Source organism: Patella vulgata, chromosome 1 (genome assembly GCF_932274485.2).
Source record: "Patella vulgata chromosome 1, xgPatVulg1.2, whole genome shotgun sequence".
NCBI classification, from domain to species: Eukaryota; Metazoa; Mollusca; class Gastropoda; family Patellidae; genus Patella; species Patella vulgata.
In genome coordinates, this window is record NC_065879.2 from 55,533,225 (window position 1) to 55,548,275 (window position 15,051).

The following is a 15,051-nucleotide window of genomic DNA, read 5'->3' on the forward strand; positions in this document are numbered from 1 at the left end:
GGTAGTCTTGTGCATGAATCCATCCAATAAGACATTGAAATGTCTGGAATAGGTAAAATAACGTACTGAAAATCGAAAAAAGTTGAAAAATCGTGAAATTTTGGAAAATGCTATATTATTTTATTATTTAATCAGATTTTTACGAAAAGGTTACACATTCAGATAGCGGACCTAATTACGATTCTAACGATGTATAATATGTATTGAGTTATTGAAATTTAATTTTCGATATTTTGACATTTTTGAATTTTTGGCACTTTTGAACATAGGATTTCCCAGGGCCATTTTATCTGATCAGATAATGTAATATATCATTACAGAGCCCTGTGGCTATCTAATTGCCCAAATTGGTTATTAAAACTATCCCGACAATAATCTCCATACCTGACGCATTCAAAAAATGAAGAAAAAGGTTTAAAAAAATTAGCCCTCGTGCGAAAAACTTGATTTCTCCATCAGATCTTAGCGGACCAAAAGAACTAAAGTGTCGCTGGATAGCCCCATTAATGGATTATCATATGACATCTGAATGATACGATTTAGATGGCTAGAAAATAAATTATGGTACATCGAAAATCTAGTATTTTCCGTTTTGGAGCATTTTGAGACACCATTTTCTCGAAAACGAAAACTATGATTTTTCTTAAACTTTTTTTACTCAGAGTCCTATCGGTGGACTATGGCGTGAGTCCAAAAATAAAAGCATTGAAATAATATAAGTGGTCCAAAAAGAACCTCAATCTTTGAAAAAAGTTTAAAAATCCTTAAATTACTGAAAATGATCTTCTAATTTTCTTTCTTTGGAAAACAGCTGAATGGATTATTCTGAAACTTCTTGTACAGAAGGTAAGGTAACCAAACAACTTGTTAAAGCTAACCTGACAATGATCCAAAAACCGGAAGTAGTCAAAAAATTTCCGATATTTTGAGGAAAAAAAACGTAAAAAGTAAAAAAAATGGCGATCTTGCGAAAAAAGTAATTACTACGCCAGATTCCATCGAATCAAAACAACTAAAGTTTCATTGGATAGTTCGAACAATGGACGATCTTATGACATCTAAATGGTAAAAATTCGCGGGTTAGGCAATATATAATGGAACGCTGAAAATCTATTATTTTCTTTTTTTGAGCCTATTCAGACGCTTTTATTTCGAAAACTTCTCTTATTTCCTTTCTTAAACCTATGTTACTTAGAGTCCTAACGGTGGTCTATGGCGTGAATCCAAATTTAAAAGCCTCAATATAGAATAAATGGTTCAAAAGGGCCACAATCTTTGACAAAAGTCGAAAAATCGTTATATCTGTAAATCTGCTTCTAATGGTATAATGTCCAATGGATCTTTCTGAAACTTCTGGTACAGGAAGTTAAGTTCCCATATCACTTGTTAAATCTATCCCGATAATGATCCGTAAACAGGAAATAGTCAAATAAATATTCGATATTTTAAAAATAAAAAAAAAGTAAAAAAAATCGGTGCTCTTGCAACAATCGGGATTTCACCGTCGGGTGTGACCGGATCAAAACATCTAAAGTGTCATTTGGTAGCGCGATAAATGGGCTATTGTATGACACACTGCTGCTTGCAGGTCTAGTTATTATTATTATTATTATTTTTCCATTTGAGCATATCTCAGAAACTACTTGTCGGATCGATTCGATGTCTTCGGTTTTACTGTGAAAGTGGGTTTGACTTAAATTTTAAAGCTATTTCTAACGTACTGCGACAATGCGAAATGTCCGAAATCACCGAAGTTGTCGTTTTTCGATATTTTGCCGTAATGTTATCAATAATTGTCGGATTGTAATATTTGATACATTTTGACATAGCCAGAGACAAGGCACATAGCTAAGGTTCTTTGGATTTTTTATTTTCAATTTCTTCGAAGATATTAGGCGCCAAATTTTGAAAATTTAAATTTTTACGAAAAACTTTTTTATTAATGAATATTTTTTTGTGGTATTTTACCAAGGGTTAAAGGGTCATCTGATTTGACAAAAAATGTCGACATTTTTTGTCACCGTATTTTTCCTTGGCCCCCATTGGCTTATTCAGTTTTTCAGTCCTGGATTAATTATTTATTGTTCGATTTGTATAAAACAAAGTTCATATGTTCCGCGGTCCAAAATGTCATTTTTTTTGTTACCGGTACATTTTCCTTTCGGCAACGGAAGTAACATAAATTTAACAAAAACTGCAATTTTGAGAGTTTGGTACCACTTTTTGAAAGCAATTATAATTTTTTTTTTAAATCTGGTATGACTGAAAGGGTTTGCCCTGTTAATGAGCTATTCACAACCTATTCAGGCTTTTCATATTTTAAAATATTTCTTCGCAACTTTCATAAACTAGTAGCAATACTCCATACGAAGAGAATGTATGTGAAAATTAATTTTTAATATGAACAGTTGCCGAGAAATGGGCAATTTTGTATGAGTCACTTTTTACGCTAGTTTGCCTGTATAAGAGTCAATTATTATTCGATTTTCATAAAAGTGACACCATTTGATTCGTAATGTCAATTTTAACAAGGTCAAACCAATTTAACATTTTCAATGTCACCGGAAATGACGTAATTTGGGCAAAAATTGTATTTATAACCTTCAAAACCAGTAATTTATTCAAATGAGTCTTATTTGTTATTTGTTTAAAATTTTGATATTTGATTCCAATCAACTAATAGAATGAACCCAAACGATCATATAGATATCACAAAATGGTTTCTAACTTGTTCAGTTGCGGAGAAATAGACGATTTTCAACAGATAACTTTTCAAGGTTTTTGGTCCATGAAAGTGTCAATTATTATTCGATTTTCATAAAAATTCCCCGTCTGTGATACCTAATGCCATTTACGATTTCATACAAGTAATTTAACACTTTTACTGTTACCGGAAGTAACGTCATTTTGGCAAAAACTGTATTTTTAGCCTTCAAAACAGATATTTTATTCAAATGAGTCTGATTTGTATTGTTTTTAATATTATGATATTTGATTCCAATCAACAAATAGAATGAACCCATACGATCATACAGATACCAGAAAATGGTTTCTAACTTGTACGTTTGCAGAGAAATAGACGGTTTTCTACAAGTCACTTTTTAAGGTTTTCGGTCTATAAAAGTGGCAATTATTATTCGATTTACAAAAAATTTTCACCATGTGATACCTTATGCCATTTCTGATTTCATAAAACTAATTGAACATTTTCATTATCACCGGAAGCACTGTACACTTACATGTAACAAATGTATAAAATGAATTGATATTGTTGGATTTGGTTGATTCGGCATCCATTTTATTTGATGTGTGCAATGATTAGGTGGAAACCTGTTTAATGGTTTCATTGGTACCGGAAGTGAAATATGTTTAGGGTAACGTGGCACCGGTGAAACTCGTCATTACTGCATCGCAGTTCTAGTTATTCTTATTATTATTATTTTTCTTTTTCCAATTTGATTGTATCTCAGAAACTACTTGTCGATGTCTTCGGTTTTACAGGGAAAGTGGGTGTGACTTAGAGATTAAAGCTATTTCGAACATTCTGCGACAATGCGAAATGTCCGAAATCGTCGAAGTTATTGTTTTTTGAAATATTGCCGTAATATTAACAATAGTCGTTGGATTTTAACATTGGATACATTTTGACATAGCCAGAGACAAGGCACATAGCTATGGTTCTTTAGATTTTTGATTTTCGACGAAACGTTGGAAATATTAGGCGCCATATTTTAAAAATTTAATTTTTTACAAAATTTTTTTTTATTTATGAATATTTTTATGTAGTATTTTACCCAAGGTTAAAGAGTCATCTGATTTGACCAAAACTGGCAACATTTTTTGTCACTGTATTTTTCCTTGGCCCCCATTGGCTAATTTAGTTTTTCAGTCCTGGATTAATTATGTATTGTTCGATTTGTACAAAACAAAGTTCAAATGTTCCATGGTCGAAAATGTAATTTTTTTTGTTACCGGTAAAGTTGCCTTTCGGCAACGGAAGTGACGTAAATTTAACAAAAACTACAATTTTGACAGTTCGGTACCACTTTTTGAAAGCAAATATTATTTTTTTCAAATCTGGTATGACTGAAAGGGGGTGCCCTGTAAAGGCGCAGAAAACATCGGGCTCATTTTTTAAAATTTTGATTTCGTTTTCGGGTCATTTCGATTTAAAGGTGAAAAAATGAGCTATTCACAACCCATTCAAGCTTTTCATGTTTTAAAATATTTGTTCGCAACTTTCATAAACTTGTAGCAATAATCCATACGAAGAGAATGTATGTGAAATTTAGTTTGTAATATGAGCAGTTGCCGAGAAATGGGCAATTTTGCATGAGTGACTATTCACGCTAGTTTGCCGGTAAAAGAGTAAATTATTATTGGATTTTCATAAAAGAGACACCATTTGATGCGTAATGTCAATTTTAACTAGGTCAAACCAATTTAACATTTTCAATGTCACCGGAAATGACGTAATTTGGGCAAAAACTGTATTTATTGCCTTCGAAACAAATAATTTATTCAAATGAGTCATATTTGTTATTTGTTTAAAATTTTGATATTTGATTCAAATCAACTTATAGAATGAACCCATACGATCATATAGATATCACAAAATGGTTTCTACCTTGTTTAGTTGCGGAGAAATAGACGATTTTCAACAGGCAACTTTTCAAGGTTTTTGGTCCATAAAAGTGTCAATTATTATTCAATTTTCATAAAATTTTCACCGTGTGATACCTAATGTCATTTACGACTTCATTCAAGTAATTTAAGATTTTCATTATCACCGGAAGTAACGTCATTTTGGCAAAAACTGTATTTTTAGCCTTTAAAACAGATATTTTATTCAAATGAGTCTTGATTTGTAATGTTTTTAAAATTATAACAATTGATTGCAATCAACAAATAGAGTGAACCAATACGATCATACAGATACCACAAAATGGTTCCTAACTTTTACGATAGCAGAGAAATAAACAATTTTCTACTAGTCACTTTTCAAGGTTTTTTGTCTATAAAAGTGTCAATTATTATTCGATTTTCATAAAATTTTCACCATGTGATGCCTGATGCCATTTATGATTTCATGGAACTAATTTAACATTTTCATTATCACCGGAAGTAATGTAATTTTGTCAGGATCACTTACACGTAACAAATGTATACAATGAATTTATATTGCTGGATTTGGTTAAGATTATTCTTATTATTATTCTTATTATTATTATTTTTCTTTTTCCAATTTGATTGTATCTCAGAAACTACTTGTCCGATTGATTCGATGTCTTCGGTTTTAGCCAGAGACAAGGCACATAGCTACGGTTCTTTAGATTTTTTATTTTCGACGAATCTTCGGAGATATTAGGCGCCAAATTTTGAAAATTTTAATTTTTACGAAAAACTTTTTTATTAATGAATATTTTTATGTGGTATTTAACCCAGAGTTCAAGAGTCATCTGATTTGACCAAAAATGGCAATGCAATATATGTATTAGATCTGAGACAGACTCGACCTCTCTTAATCCCCAAATCTCCAATGGATTTTCCACATATTTTGACCCAGGGGAACCAGTTAATAACGTATATTTTGACACCAGATGTGGTAATTTTGTAAAATTCACATTTTCCTGCCAAATCTAACCGCCATCTGGACTTATTTCCTAATATTGACTCCGCGGTATAATTATTCACCAAAATGTGTATGGAAATGGATTCAGCTACCCCGAAAGGATACATTTTGATACCAAGCTCGATCATATTATGATAATTGGATACAAATTGACATTTTCCAGTCAAAACCGGCGGCCATTTTGAATTTTGGCCAATTTGACCCATTTTGGCACAGATTTCAGACTGGGACTTTTTTTGGTGATAATATACTCTAGACCGCCCGTAAATCGTGGTCACCATGCCTATTGCAGCAATTTTCTGCAGTTTTGTTATCCATCCATCCACAACTTCAAATGAAATGGCTAACAAACCATCAGAAAGGAAAATTTTCGTCGTGACATTATAACGACTCCTTAAAACGCCATGACGTCACTTGGTAACACTGCACAACACTCACAGAGTGATGAATTACTATGATATTGCTTTTATAATAGCATTGTCTTGCACCTAAGCCTTCTTAAACAACAGCTTTGATAGAATATGAACAGAAAATAAGGGATTTTGGTTCAATGGCGGCCATTTTGTTTGACGTCATATTTGGACCCTTTGCGGTAGCTCAATTTCAGACAATTTTTGATATGTTGTTTTCAGGACCAAATACTATAAGAAAATGCAATAAAACGTTTTCTTGCAATTTTTTTAGGGTTATTCTGCAATTTGACTCTACTATAAAGCAGATTTTCATGTTAAAATGGAACAGCTTTCACTAACCATAAAATGACTGGCAGACAATTTGTCAGTAAGAGCCCTGATGAAAACATGTCAGAATGATGCCTGTTACTGTTAGTATCTCCTATTGATTTATTTATAAAATGACATGTTTTGATAAACTGATCAAATCAAAATCATCTACAAATATAATAATAGTATAATTTATATCCTGTAATTTAAACAATGATAAGAATTAAGATTTATTGTTTGAGCATACATAAGTAAATTTGCAAAACTTCATTGCTGGTATGTAATAATATTATCATTCTATTCAAGCAAGAAAGATTAATCACATTAAGTTATGTTACTTTAAGAATAATTGTAGGATGTCTGTGTTTACATTTTTTTTAAAGCTTAAAAAGATTAAATATTCAACATATACATTTGATTTCAATACAGGCTAGTCTACATTCCTTGAATATCTTTTGTACTTTCCTTCCGTCGTGGTTTCCCCGTTGTTAGTGATGCAGGACGAAGGGCCTGACAAGGACAGCCGTCTAGTCGTGCGGATGGGATGAAAAACCGAGGTCCCGTGTACATATTGGCGTGCACGTAAAAGATCTCTTGGCAGTTGGAATTTGATATAAGAGTAGGCCGTAATGCCCTCACCGCACATTGTATGGCATATGCCCGTCTTCATTAGCCCAGTTTAGGAGCAGAACAGTAGGACGTTAAACCCCATTTCATTTCATTTCATTTCTTTTGTACTTTCCACAATCTACAGGGTTTTTCTTCCACAAAATAGATACCAAATTCAACTGGTTTTAAAGAAGATGAAGACTAGATATATACTCTTCAAAAAAACTAGGGGATATTGAAATGCAAATATCTATGCAGGTTGTGATTGATAAATAGTCATGGACACTTGACATGCTTTGAGAGTATGTTCACAGATGAATAACTTATCGCCCCAACAGAACCACTGAGTTGCATGTGCGACACGCAATAGCGCCATACATGTGGTAGGGGTTCATTGTCAAATTTGACACTTCAAGGAAGGGTTGATGAAAACTGTCGCGTGCTGGTTTATCCTATCCATGTTTGCTTTCCTATCGGTTCTTGCATAAGATTTACTGTTTAGCGTATCTTTGCTCTAGTGTGTTACGTTTAATTTGCAATAAGACTTCATCAACATGATGAACGTCTACGTGCTATTGGCATGCTTCAAATGGGTTCTACACAGCGAGCAGTACCCAACATGCTTTATGTGTCACAGTCTGTGATCAGCAGACTGTGGAACTGTTACCAACAAACACACAATGTTGATGATAGACCTTGTTCAGGTCGTCCTAGAGCCACTACACAAGCTCAGGATTGATACATTCGTACACAGGTCCTTCGAAATCGAGGACAAACAACCAAACAACTTTCTCTAAACTTGTTCCAAGTTACAATAATTCGAGTTACACCCCAAACTATTAGAAATCGGCCACATGCAGCCCATGTGCGACGACCGCGTGTTGTGCCTCCATTAACTCGCCAGCACATGGCAAACAGGCGTCAATGGTGTAGGCAGCGTAGAAATTAGGGTAATCATTGATGGGTGCGTGTAATGTTCTCAGATGAGTCCAGATGTACTCTGGATATCACCGATAGGCGTGCTCGCGTTTGGAGGCATGTAAATGAGTGTCATGCACGCCAGACAGCATGACAGACTCGGGCGTGGGTCTGTTATGATGTGGGGAGGAATCACCATGACTGGCAGAACGGACTTGCATATTGTTCAAGGACGTGTCACTGGTGTGTACTACCGTGACCACATCCTGGCGTGAATGACTACCTCCAGCATCACCATACCACATAACTCCTGTTTTATATAATTTACACTGGTTACCTGTTAAATATCGAATTGATTTTAAGATTTTGATTTTAAGATTTTATTACTTACTTTTAAATGTTTAAATAATTTAGCTCCTGTTTACCTCTCAGATCTTTTAGAACTTTATACACCTGGCCGAACATTACGTACATCAGATAAACTACTTTTAAAGCCCAAAACTGTCCAACTAGTCTCTTATGGTCAGCGCTCTTTTAGTTATCAAGCACCTGTTTTATGGAATAATCTACCATTTAGTTTAAGATGTTGTACATCTCTATATTCTTTTAAAAAACAACTTAAAACACATTTATTTAATCAGGCTTTTAACTGACTCTGTATACAATTGTTAACATGTCCATAATATTGTTGTTTATGTATGATTTACATTGTCACTTCGTAAAGTGCCCCTGAACATGTTATATGAAAGGGCGCACTATAAATATGCTATAATAATAATAATTTATAAATTAACAGAGAAGAAAAACAGATTTCTGTATATATTTTTACGTCTGGATATATTTTGTTGTATATTGTCGTCACATCTTTCTGTGTGTCCATCTGTTTAAAATGACTTGTGCATAAATTTTCAGTAGTTTAATTGGTTTTCTTTAAAAAGAAAACCTATGGTGAGAGAATAACACAGAGTTTTTGCCTTTGTTAAATAGTTTTTCATGATCATTATTTCTGACAGTACAAATGTAAAGTTTGAAGGAAGTTTAGCATGTTTCCTATCCTATTTGAACACTTTCAAAGAAATAATTTCTTGTTTTCTTTCAGTGACAACCTTTATAGATGACCCAGACATGTTTGCTGGTAGTGGGCGTACATGTACAATGTATTAGTGCCCCTATTTTCACCTTTTTTTTCCCTCTGCCAGAGGAACTTATTATAAGAAAGGTTCTTTATTTAATATAGGATACATTGTGGCTTTTTTGTTGCAAAATGTTGGTTTCTACATTGGTTGATGAAAGTGGTCAGAGATAAAGTATGATATAATCCAAGTTTTCTCGTTCTCTCCAGATGTGCCTTATGTAAAGAATAGTTAATAATCATTGTCAATGTGCCAAAAGTCAGAAGAAGTTTTTAAAAAAATATCTTGAAGGACTTGAAGCCTACTTAATTATACAGGTAGTGCAATATAAAAAGTGCCAAAATATGTTAATAAAAGAACTTCTTTGATTTGAAAAAAAGATTGTCAAATGAGAAATCTTTGCAGTGCCAAAAAGTACGAAAGGAAATCAGATGAAACTTAATTAATAAATTAGGAATTCACAAAAGTGCAAATCTGAAAACCAATTCTACTGACATTGAAAAAGGGCAGCAAAAAATTTCAGTAAATGTTTCAAAAAATCAAAACTCTACCTCATTGACTTTTATTTGAGGATAACAGAATCTCAAAATGCAGAAGAAATATGCTTGTATTAAATATGTACATTCGCAGGTGACACTGTATCATACCTGTAAAATAGATATTAGATGGAAACGTTCAGTTCACAACTGTGTTCTTTGTGATTCACTGCAGTTTAAAAAAATAGGAGCTGAGTGTAATTGTGTTCATTATGGAATATGTTCAGCAGTGTCATTACCAATACCACTCCCTGGAGCAACATGCAAGAAAATTAAAGTGCGTAAAATCCCAGTAAATGTTCCAGCACGAAAAGCTCCTGTTGATCTGCCTATTAAAATCCCTGTTGATCTTCCAGTAAAATCACCAGTAAATAATCTGGTTCATTTGCCAGTAACAGTATATAGTCCAAACCGAACATTAATAGCCGTCAATAACTTGAATCGATCAGCAGTTGAGGTCAACAGTCCGCACCATACGGCAATTGGCGTCAATATTCAAATAAAGACACCGGTCAATGTTCAGATCAAAACTCCAGTGAAGACCCCAGAAAATACATTAGCCAGTTTACCTGTGAGGTCCCCCGTCAATCTTCCGATCAGGACATCAATTGACGTTCAAGACAGTCCACAAGTTAATGTTTCTATAAGAACACCGGACAATGTATCGGAGAAAACTTCAGACAATATTTCTCTTCGCCCGTCTGATAATGTTTCATTAAGAACATCAGATAATGCGTTATTAATAATGTCAGATAATTCATCAAGAACACAGGACAATGTTCCTGTAAATATACCTGTGCAAGGTTTTCCTAGTATTCAACCAAAAACTCCTCCACCAGAGGTAAGTTTTTGCATGATATAACAGCATGGGCATTAATAACTATCAGTGTGAAATTATAAAATTGTAGATAATTCTGTAGAATCATTTTATAGATTTGAACAAAGTCACGTCATAAGACTACAGTACGTTATACTATGTACGGGTACTGTTTTTATATGCCCACAATGAAATGTGGGTGTATATAAACAGCACCCATACATTGATGTTCTATAACTTCTGTCGTCACCCTATCTGTCTGGGTCTATCAACAATTGGCCTGTGAATGTGATAGAGGCTAGAGTGTTGACGAATTCTTTTCAAATTTGGTGTGAAGTATTGTGGTCATGAACCCTATTGATTTTCAGTGTTCCGCGATTTTTTGTTCCGATGTTATGCTCCTTTACCGAAAACTTTGCCAACGCAATAGAGGCTATAGTTTTCAACAGATTCTTTTCAAATTTGGTGGGAAGCAAATGAGAGAATGAACCCTAATAGTCCAGGAGCGAATGACAAAATAATCTGGTCATCAGTTACAAGTTACGGTCCGATATCAAAAGGAACCGAGATCTTTGGGTTATAAACTTACATTTCAAGTTTAAACCAAATCGGATAAAAATTGTGACCTCTACAGTGTTCACAAGCTAAAAACGTGATTTTCCGTACAATCAGGGGCCATTATCCATGAAGTTACAGTTCGATACATGCCAATATCGAAAGGAACCGAGATCTTAGGGTGATAAACCTATATTTCAAGTTTCATTGAAATCGGATAAAAATTGTGACCTGTAGACTGTTCACAAACAATTGTGGACGGACAGGGGCGACGACAATATACGTCCACATGAAAATGTGGGCGTATAAAAAGCATAGCCTTTGCAGATGACCTCACCTGCTTACTAAAAGACTTTAAATCTCTTTGAAATGTTAAAACTTTTTTATAAAATCTCGGGATTGGAGACTAACCTTACAAAAACCAAAGCCCTGAATTTGACTATACCCAATAATAATTTTACTATTCAAATAGAAAGCCTAGATATTAAAATCAGTAGAACACCAGTTAAAATACTCGGAATCTACTTCTCACTAAATCAAAGTGAGTCTGATAACCTAAACTGTGAAAATATATTACTAGATATAGAATCTGTTATAACAAAATGGAATAACAGACACTTAACAGTACTTGGAAAAATAAATGAAATGAAATGAAATGGGGTTTAATGTCCTACTGGTCCTCTCCGAACTGGGCTAATGAAGACGGGCACACGCCATACAGTGTGCTATGAGGAAAAATACAAATAATAAAGACATTCTGTCTACCAAAGATTTCATATCCAGCCTTGGCACTAAAAGTTCCTAAAAACATAATATTTAAATTTAATCAAATAATTAAAATTTATGTGGAACCGTCCTGATAAAATTAAAAGAAGTGTTATTGACTAGGATATACCAAATGGAGGTCAATGCATGTTAAATCTAAAAGAATTTTTAAAGTGCCAGTGTATCTTTTGGATAAAAAAAATATCTCAAACAACGATCAATCCTGGATTATTCCATTCAACTTAATTTTGCAAAAATATGGAGGAACTATTCTACCCGCTTGTAATTATGAAAAAGGCATAAAAATACAAAATCTGTTCTATACAGAATTATTAACCAACTGGCATGACATATATGCTAATTATCTTGACAGCAAAGTTCCGCTTGAAAAACAAATTGTCTGGAACAATAAACACATTTAAACTACAACAGTAGTATAGTTGATAAAGTCTTAATCCAAAACAAATATTTGTATGCAGCAGATATCATTAGCAATACACAAAATGCAACAAGTTTTGAAAACTATAATATTGATGCATTAAAACAAGTAGCACTTGTTATAAAGGGGCAATCTAATGTGAACTATGAAAATATAACAGGTTTCACAAAGAATATAACAGATGATATTAGCAATAATCTAAAGGATATATATGACAAAACATTATTTGACATAAAATCGAAGGATATCTATAATTTAAGAGTAGAAAAATCATTTGTTACACCAAAATGCATAAACCAGTGGGAAACCATTCTAAATACCACTATTGATAATATAGAAACCCAAAAAATATTTAAGTTAGCAAAAAATGTATGCTTTAACACAAAAATGCTCAGCTTTCATTATAAGTATATACATAGAATAATATACACTAATACAAAGCTATGTAAACTCAAATTTACTGAGAGTTCCCTTTGTGCTCTCTGTAACTCATGCCTTGAAACTAAAGTTGAAACCCAGGAACACTTATTCTACTTATGTCCTGTAACACAAACAATATTAACCAGTTTGTCTGAAATCCAAAAAACAATATTAACACCATAATCTGTCAAGAATCCACACATCTAGGAGTATATAATATAAAAATGTTTAACGATAAACATGAATGGTTATTTGTAAATCACCTCATCCTCCTTACAAAATATTACATCTTTGAATGTAAAATTAAAAATAAATTCCCAAATAAAGATCAGTACCTCAACTTTATGAGAACTGTGTCAAAGACACTCTGTCTTTGTTTGTTGGCAACAAGACAATCGTAGACAAATGGAAATATGAAATTTAATTATAAAGGTACAACACAAATCACCCCCCGCCCCTAAACAAAGTACAGCACATGTATACTCTGATCTGCATTTTATCTGTATTTTATACATTAAAAAGAATATACTGTGTAATTAGGTCATTTTTCTAGAGTATATATTATATATTTAAGTATGTTATCATCCAATCTTTCTGAAATTTATTTGCATTATTTGAATTAGTGAAACAAAGAAGCCTGTTGAATTTCAGCAATTTCACTCTGTTGCCCCTTGGGAACGCTCTAACATCAAAAGTTATCTGCCGATATGTATGAAATTTATATGCGTGATTTAAATTAGTAAAGAGAAGAATCCTATTGAATTTCAACAATTTCTGTAAACTACTTCCAGAGTTGAGGCCCTTGTTTCAGTTTGTAGAACCTTGTGAACCTTCAAACAACAAAAATTATAATCTGATCTGTATGAAACTGTCTAGTAAAGCCCCCAATTACCTACAAAGGAATAAATATGCGACAACCCTTGTTGACCGCTTGGATGATTTTGCTGCTGTGGGCGTATGTTTCATTGCCTGGCAACCTATCTTTAGCTTGTGGATTCTCTAGAGATCACAATTTTTATCCGATTTTGATGAAACTTAAAACAGATCTTTATATTCCAAAAATCGCAGTCTCTTTTGATATTTGCGCATTTCAGACCATAACTTTCTGGATTATCATCCGATCTGTATGATGTTTATATGCATTATTTAAATGAGTAACACGAAGAAGCCTATTGAATTTCAGCAATTTCTGTTTATTAGGTCTAGAGTTATTACCCTTGTTTCCTTTTGTTGAATAATGTGAACGGTCTTACGGCAAAACTTATCATCCGAACTGTATGAAATTTATATGCAATGAAGAATCCTATTGAACTTGAGCAATTTCTGTTAATTATGTCTTAAGAGTTATGGCCCTTGATCACTTTGAAATATCTTGTGGATGCTCTTTGAGGCTAAAGTTAACATCCGATTGACCTTAAATTTATACACAGTGTTTAAGGTCACCAGACGAAGAAACCTATTGAATATTTCTGACAATTACTGCCAGAGTTATGGCCCTTGATCACTTTGAAAAATCTTGTGGATGCTTTAGAGACCATGTTATCATAATAATGTAGTTCTTTTTTCAAAAACTTTTATATTTTTGTGTATCTAATACATAAGAGTAGTTATCTTCAACTTTTCATATATATATATATATGTAAAATTATTAGCACAACCGCAAAGCTGCACTACTTTGTTTCACGGTAAATGATGAAAGGATAAAAAAAAAGGTATGCCGACACAAACTGATTTCAACACTGGTTTAATAACATTTTTAACATTTTAAAGTACTTTTCGTCCGTCTTGGGACTATTCATAAATAATGTCATTGTATAAAGATGGACAGTATAGTATATTTATACATATTTACATAGTAACACTGTGGTTTTAATTGGCTATAGTTACCATTGTCTATGGTTACATAGTATATCGTTAACTAATAGAAACATGTACACACATGTGTTAATCTGTAGTATATGGGGTTCAATTTATGAACAATGGGTGGAAGATAATCATGGGATAGATTTAAGAAAATTAATGAAGCTAATGGCCAATTGTTACTTATTGACTATTAAGTCGAGGAACATATTTTTTTAATAAAATGGTTTTCCATTAATTTCCTTTTCGTGGTGTCATCGACTTTCATTTTATAAAAAGGGAAAATTTGGAATTTTACTTGTAGGTGTTGTGCACATTTAAAAATATGTCTATTTAAATAAGGGCCCATTTTCAATATTACAATCCCGTCGATGGTTGCGTACTCTATCCCGTAGATGCGTGGACGTCTCCCCTATGTAAAAATTTAGACACCCATTGCAAGTCAAGACATATATGAGATTTTTTGTGTCACAATTCATATTGTCGTTGACACTAAATGTAAACTTAGGAAAATTATATTTCCTATTTGGCGTAATATGGTCGCAACATTTACATCGAAGATCCGGGCATTTAACAACGGGATTCCTTGAGGAAAAACTATACTCAATTGTAGAAATTGAACATGGGGTGGATTACAGATTATAT

The 15,051-nt window shown here is 33.2% G+C and overlaps 1 protein-coding gene across 6 annotated transcripts in view; it reads left to right on the plus strand.

Annotated features, from left to right (window-relative positions):
* The window catches only part of LOC126808777 (serine/threonine-protein phosphatase 2A regulatory subunit B'' subunit beta), a 281,556-nt gene that overhangs the window by 81,781 nt on the left and 184,724 nt on the right, over positions 1 to 15,051 (plus strand). For 2 of the 6 annotated variants that reach the window (XM_050533745.2, XM_050533743.2), the window contains one exon: positions 9,119 to 10,391. The exons of the other annotated variants lie outside the window; for them this stretch is intronic. In XM_050533745.2, the coding sequence (XP_050389702.1) occupies positions 9,603 to 10,391 (789 nt within the window). In that variant the 5' untranslated portion in view covers positions 9,119 to 9,602. The remainder of the gene's footprint in view (positions 1 to 9,118; positions 10,392 to 15,051) is intronic. 6 annotated transcript variants of the gene reach the window in all.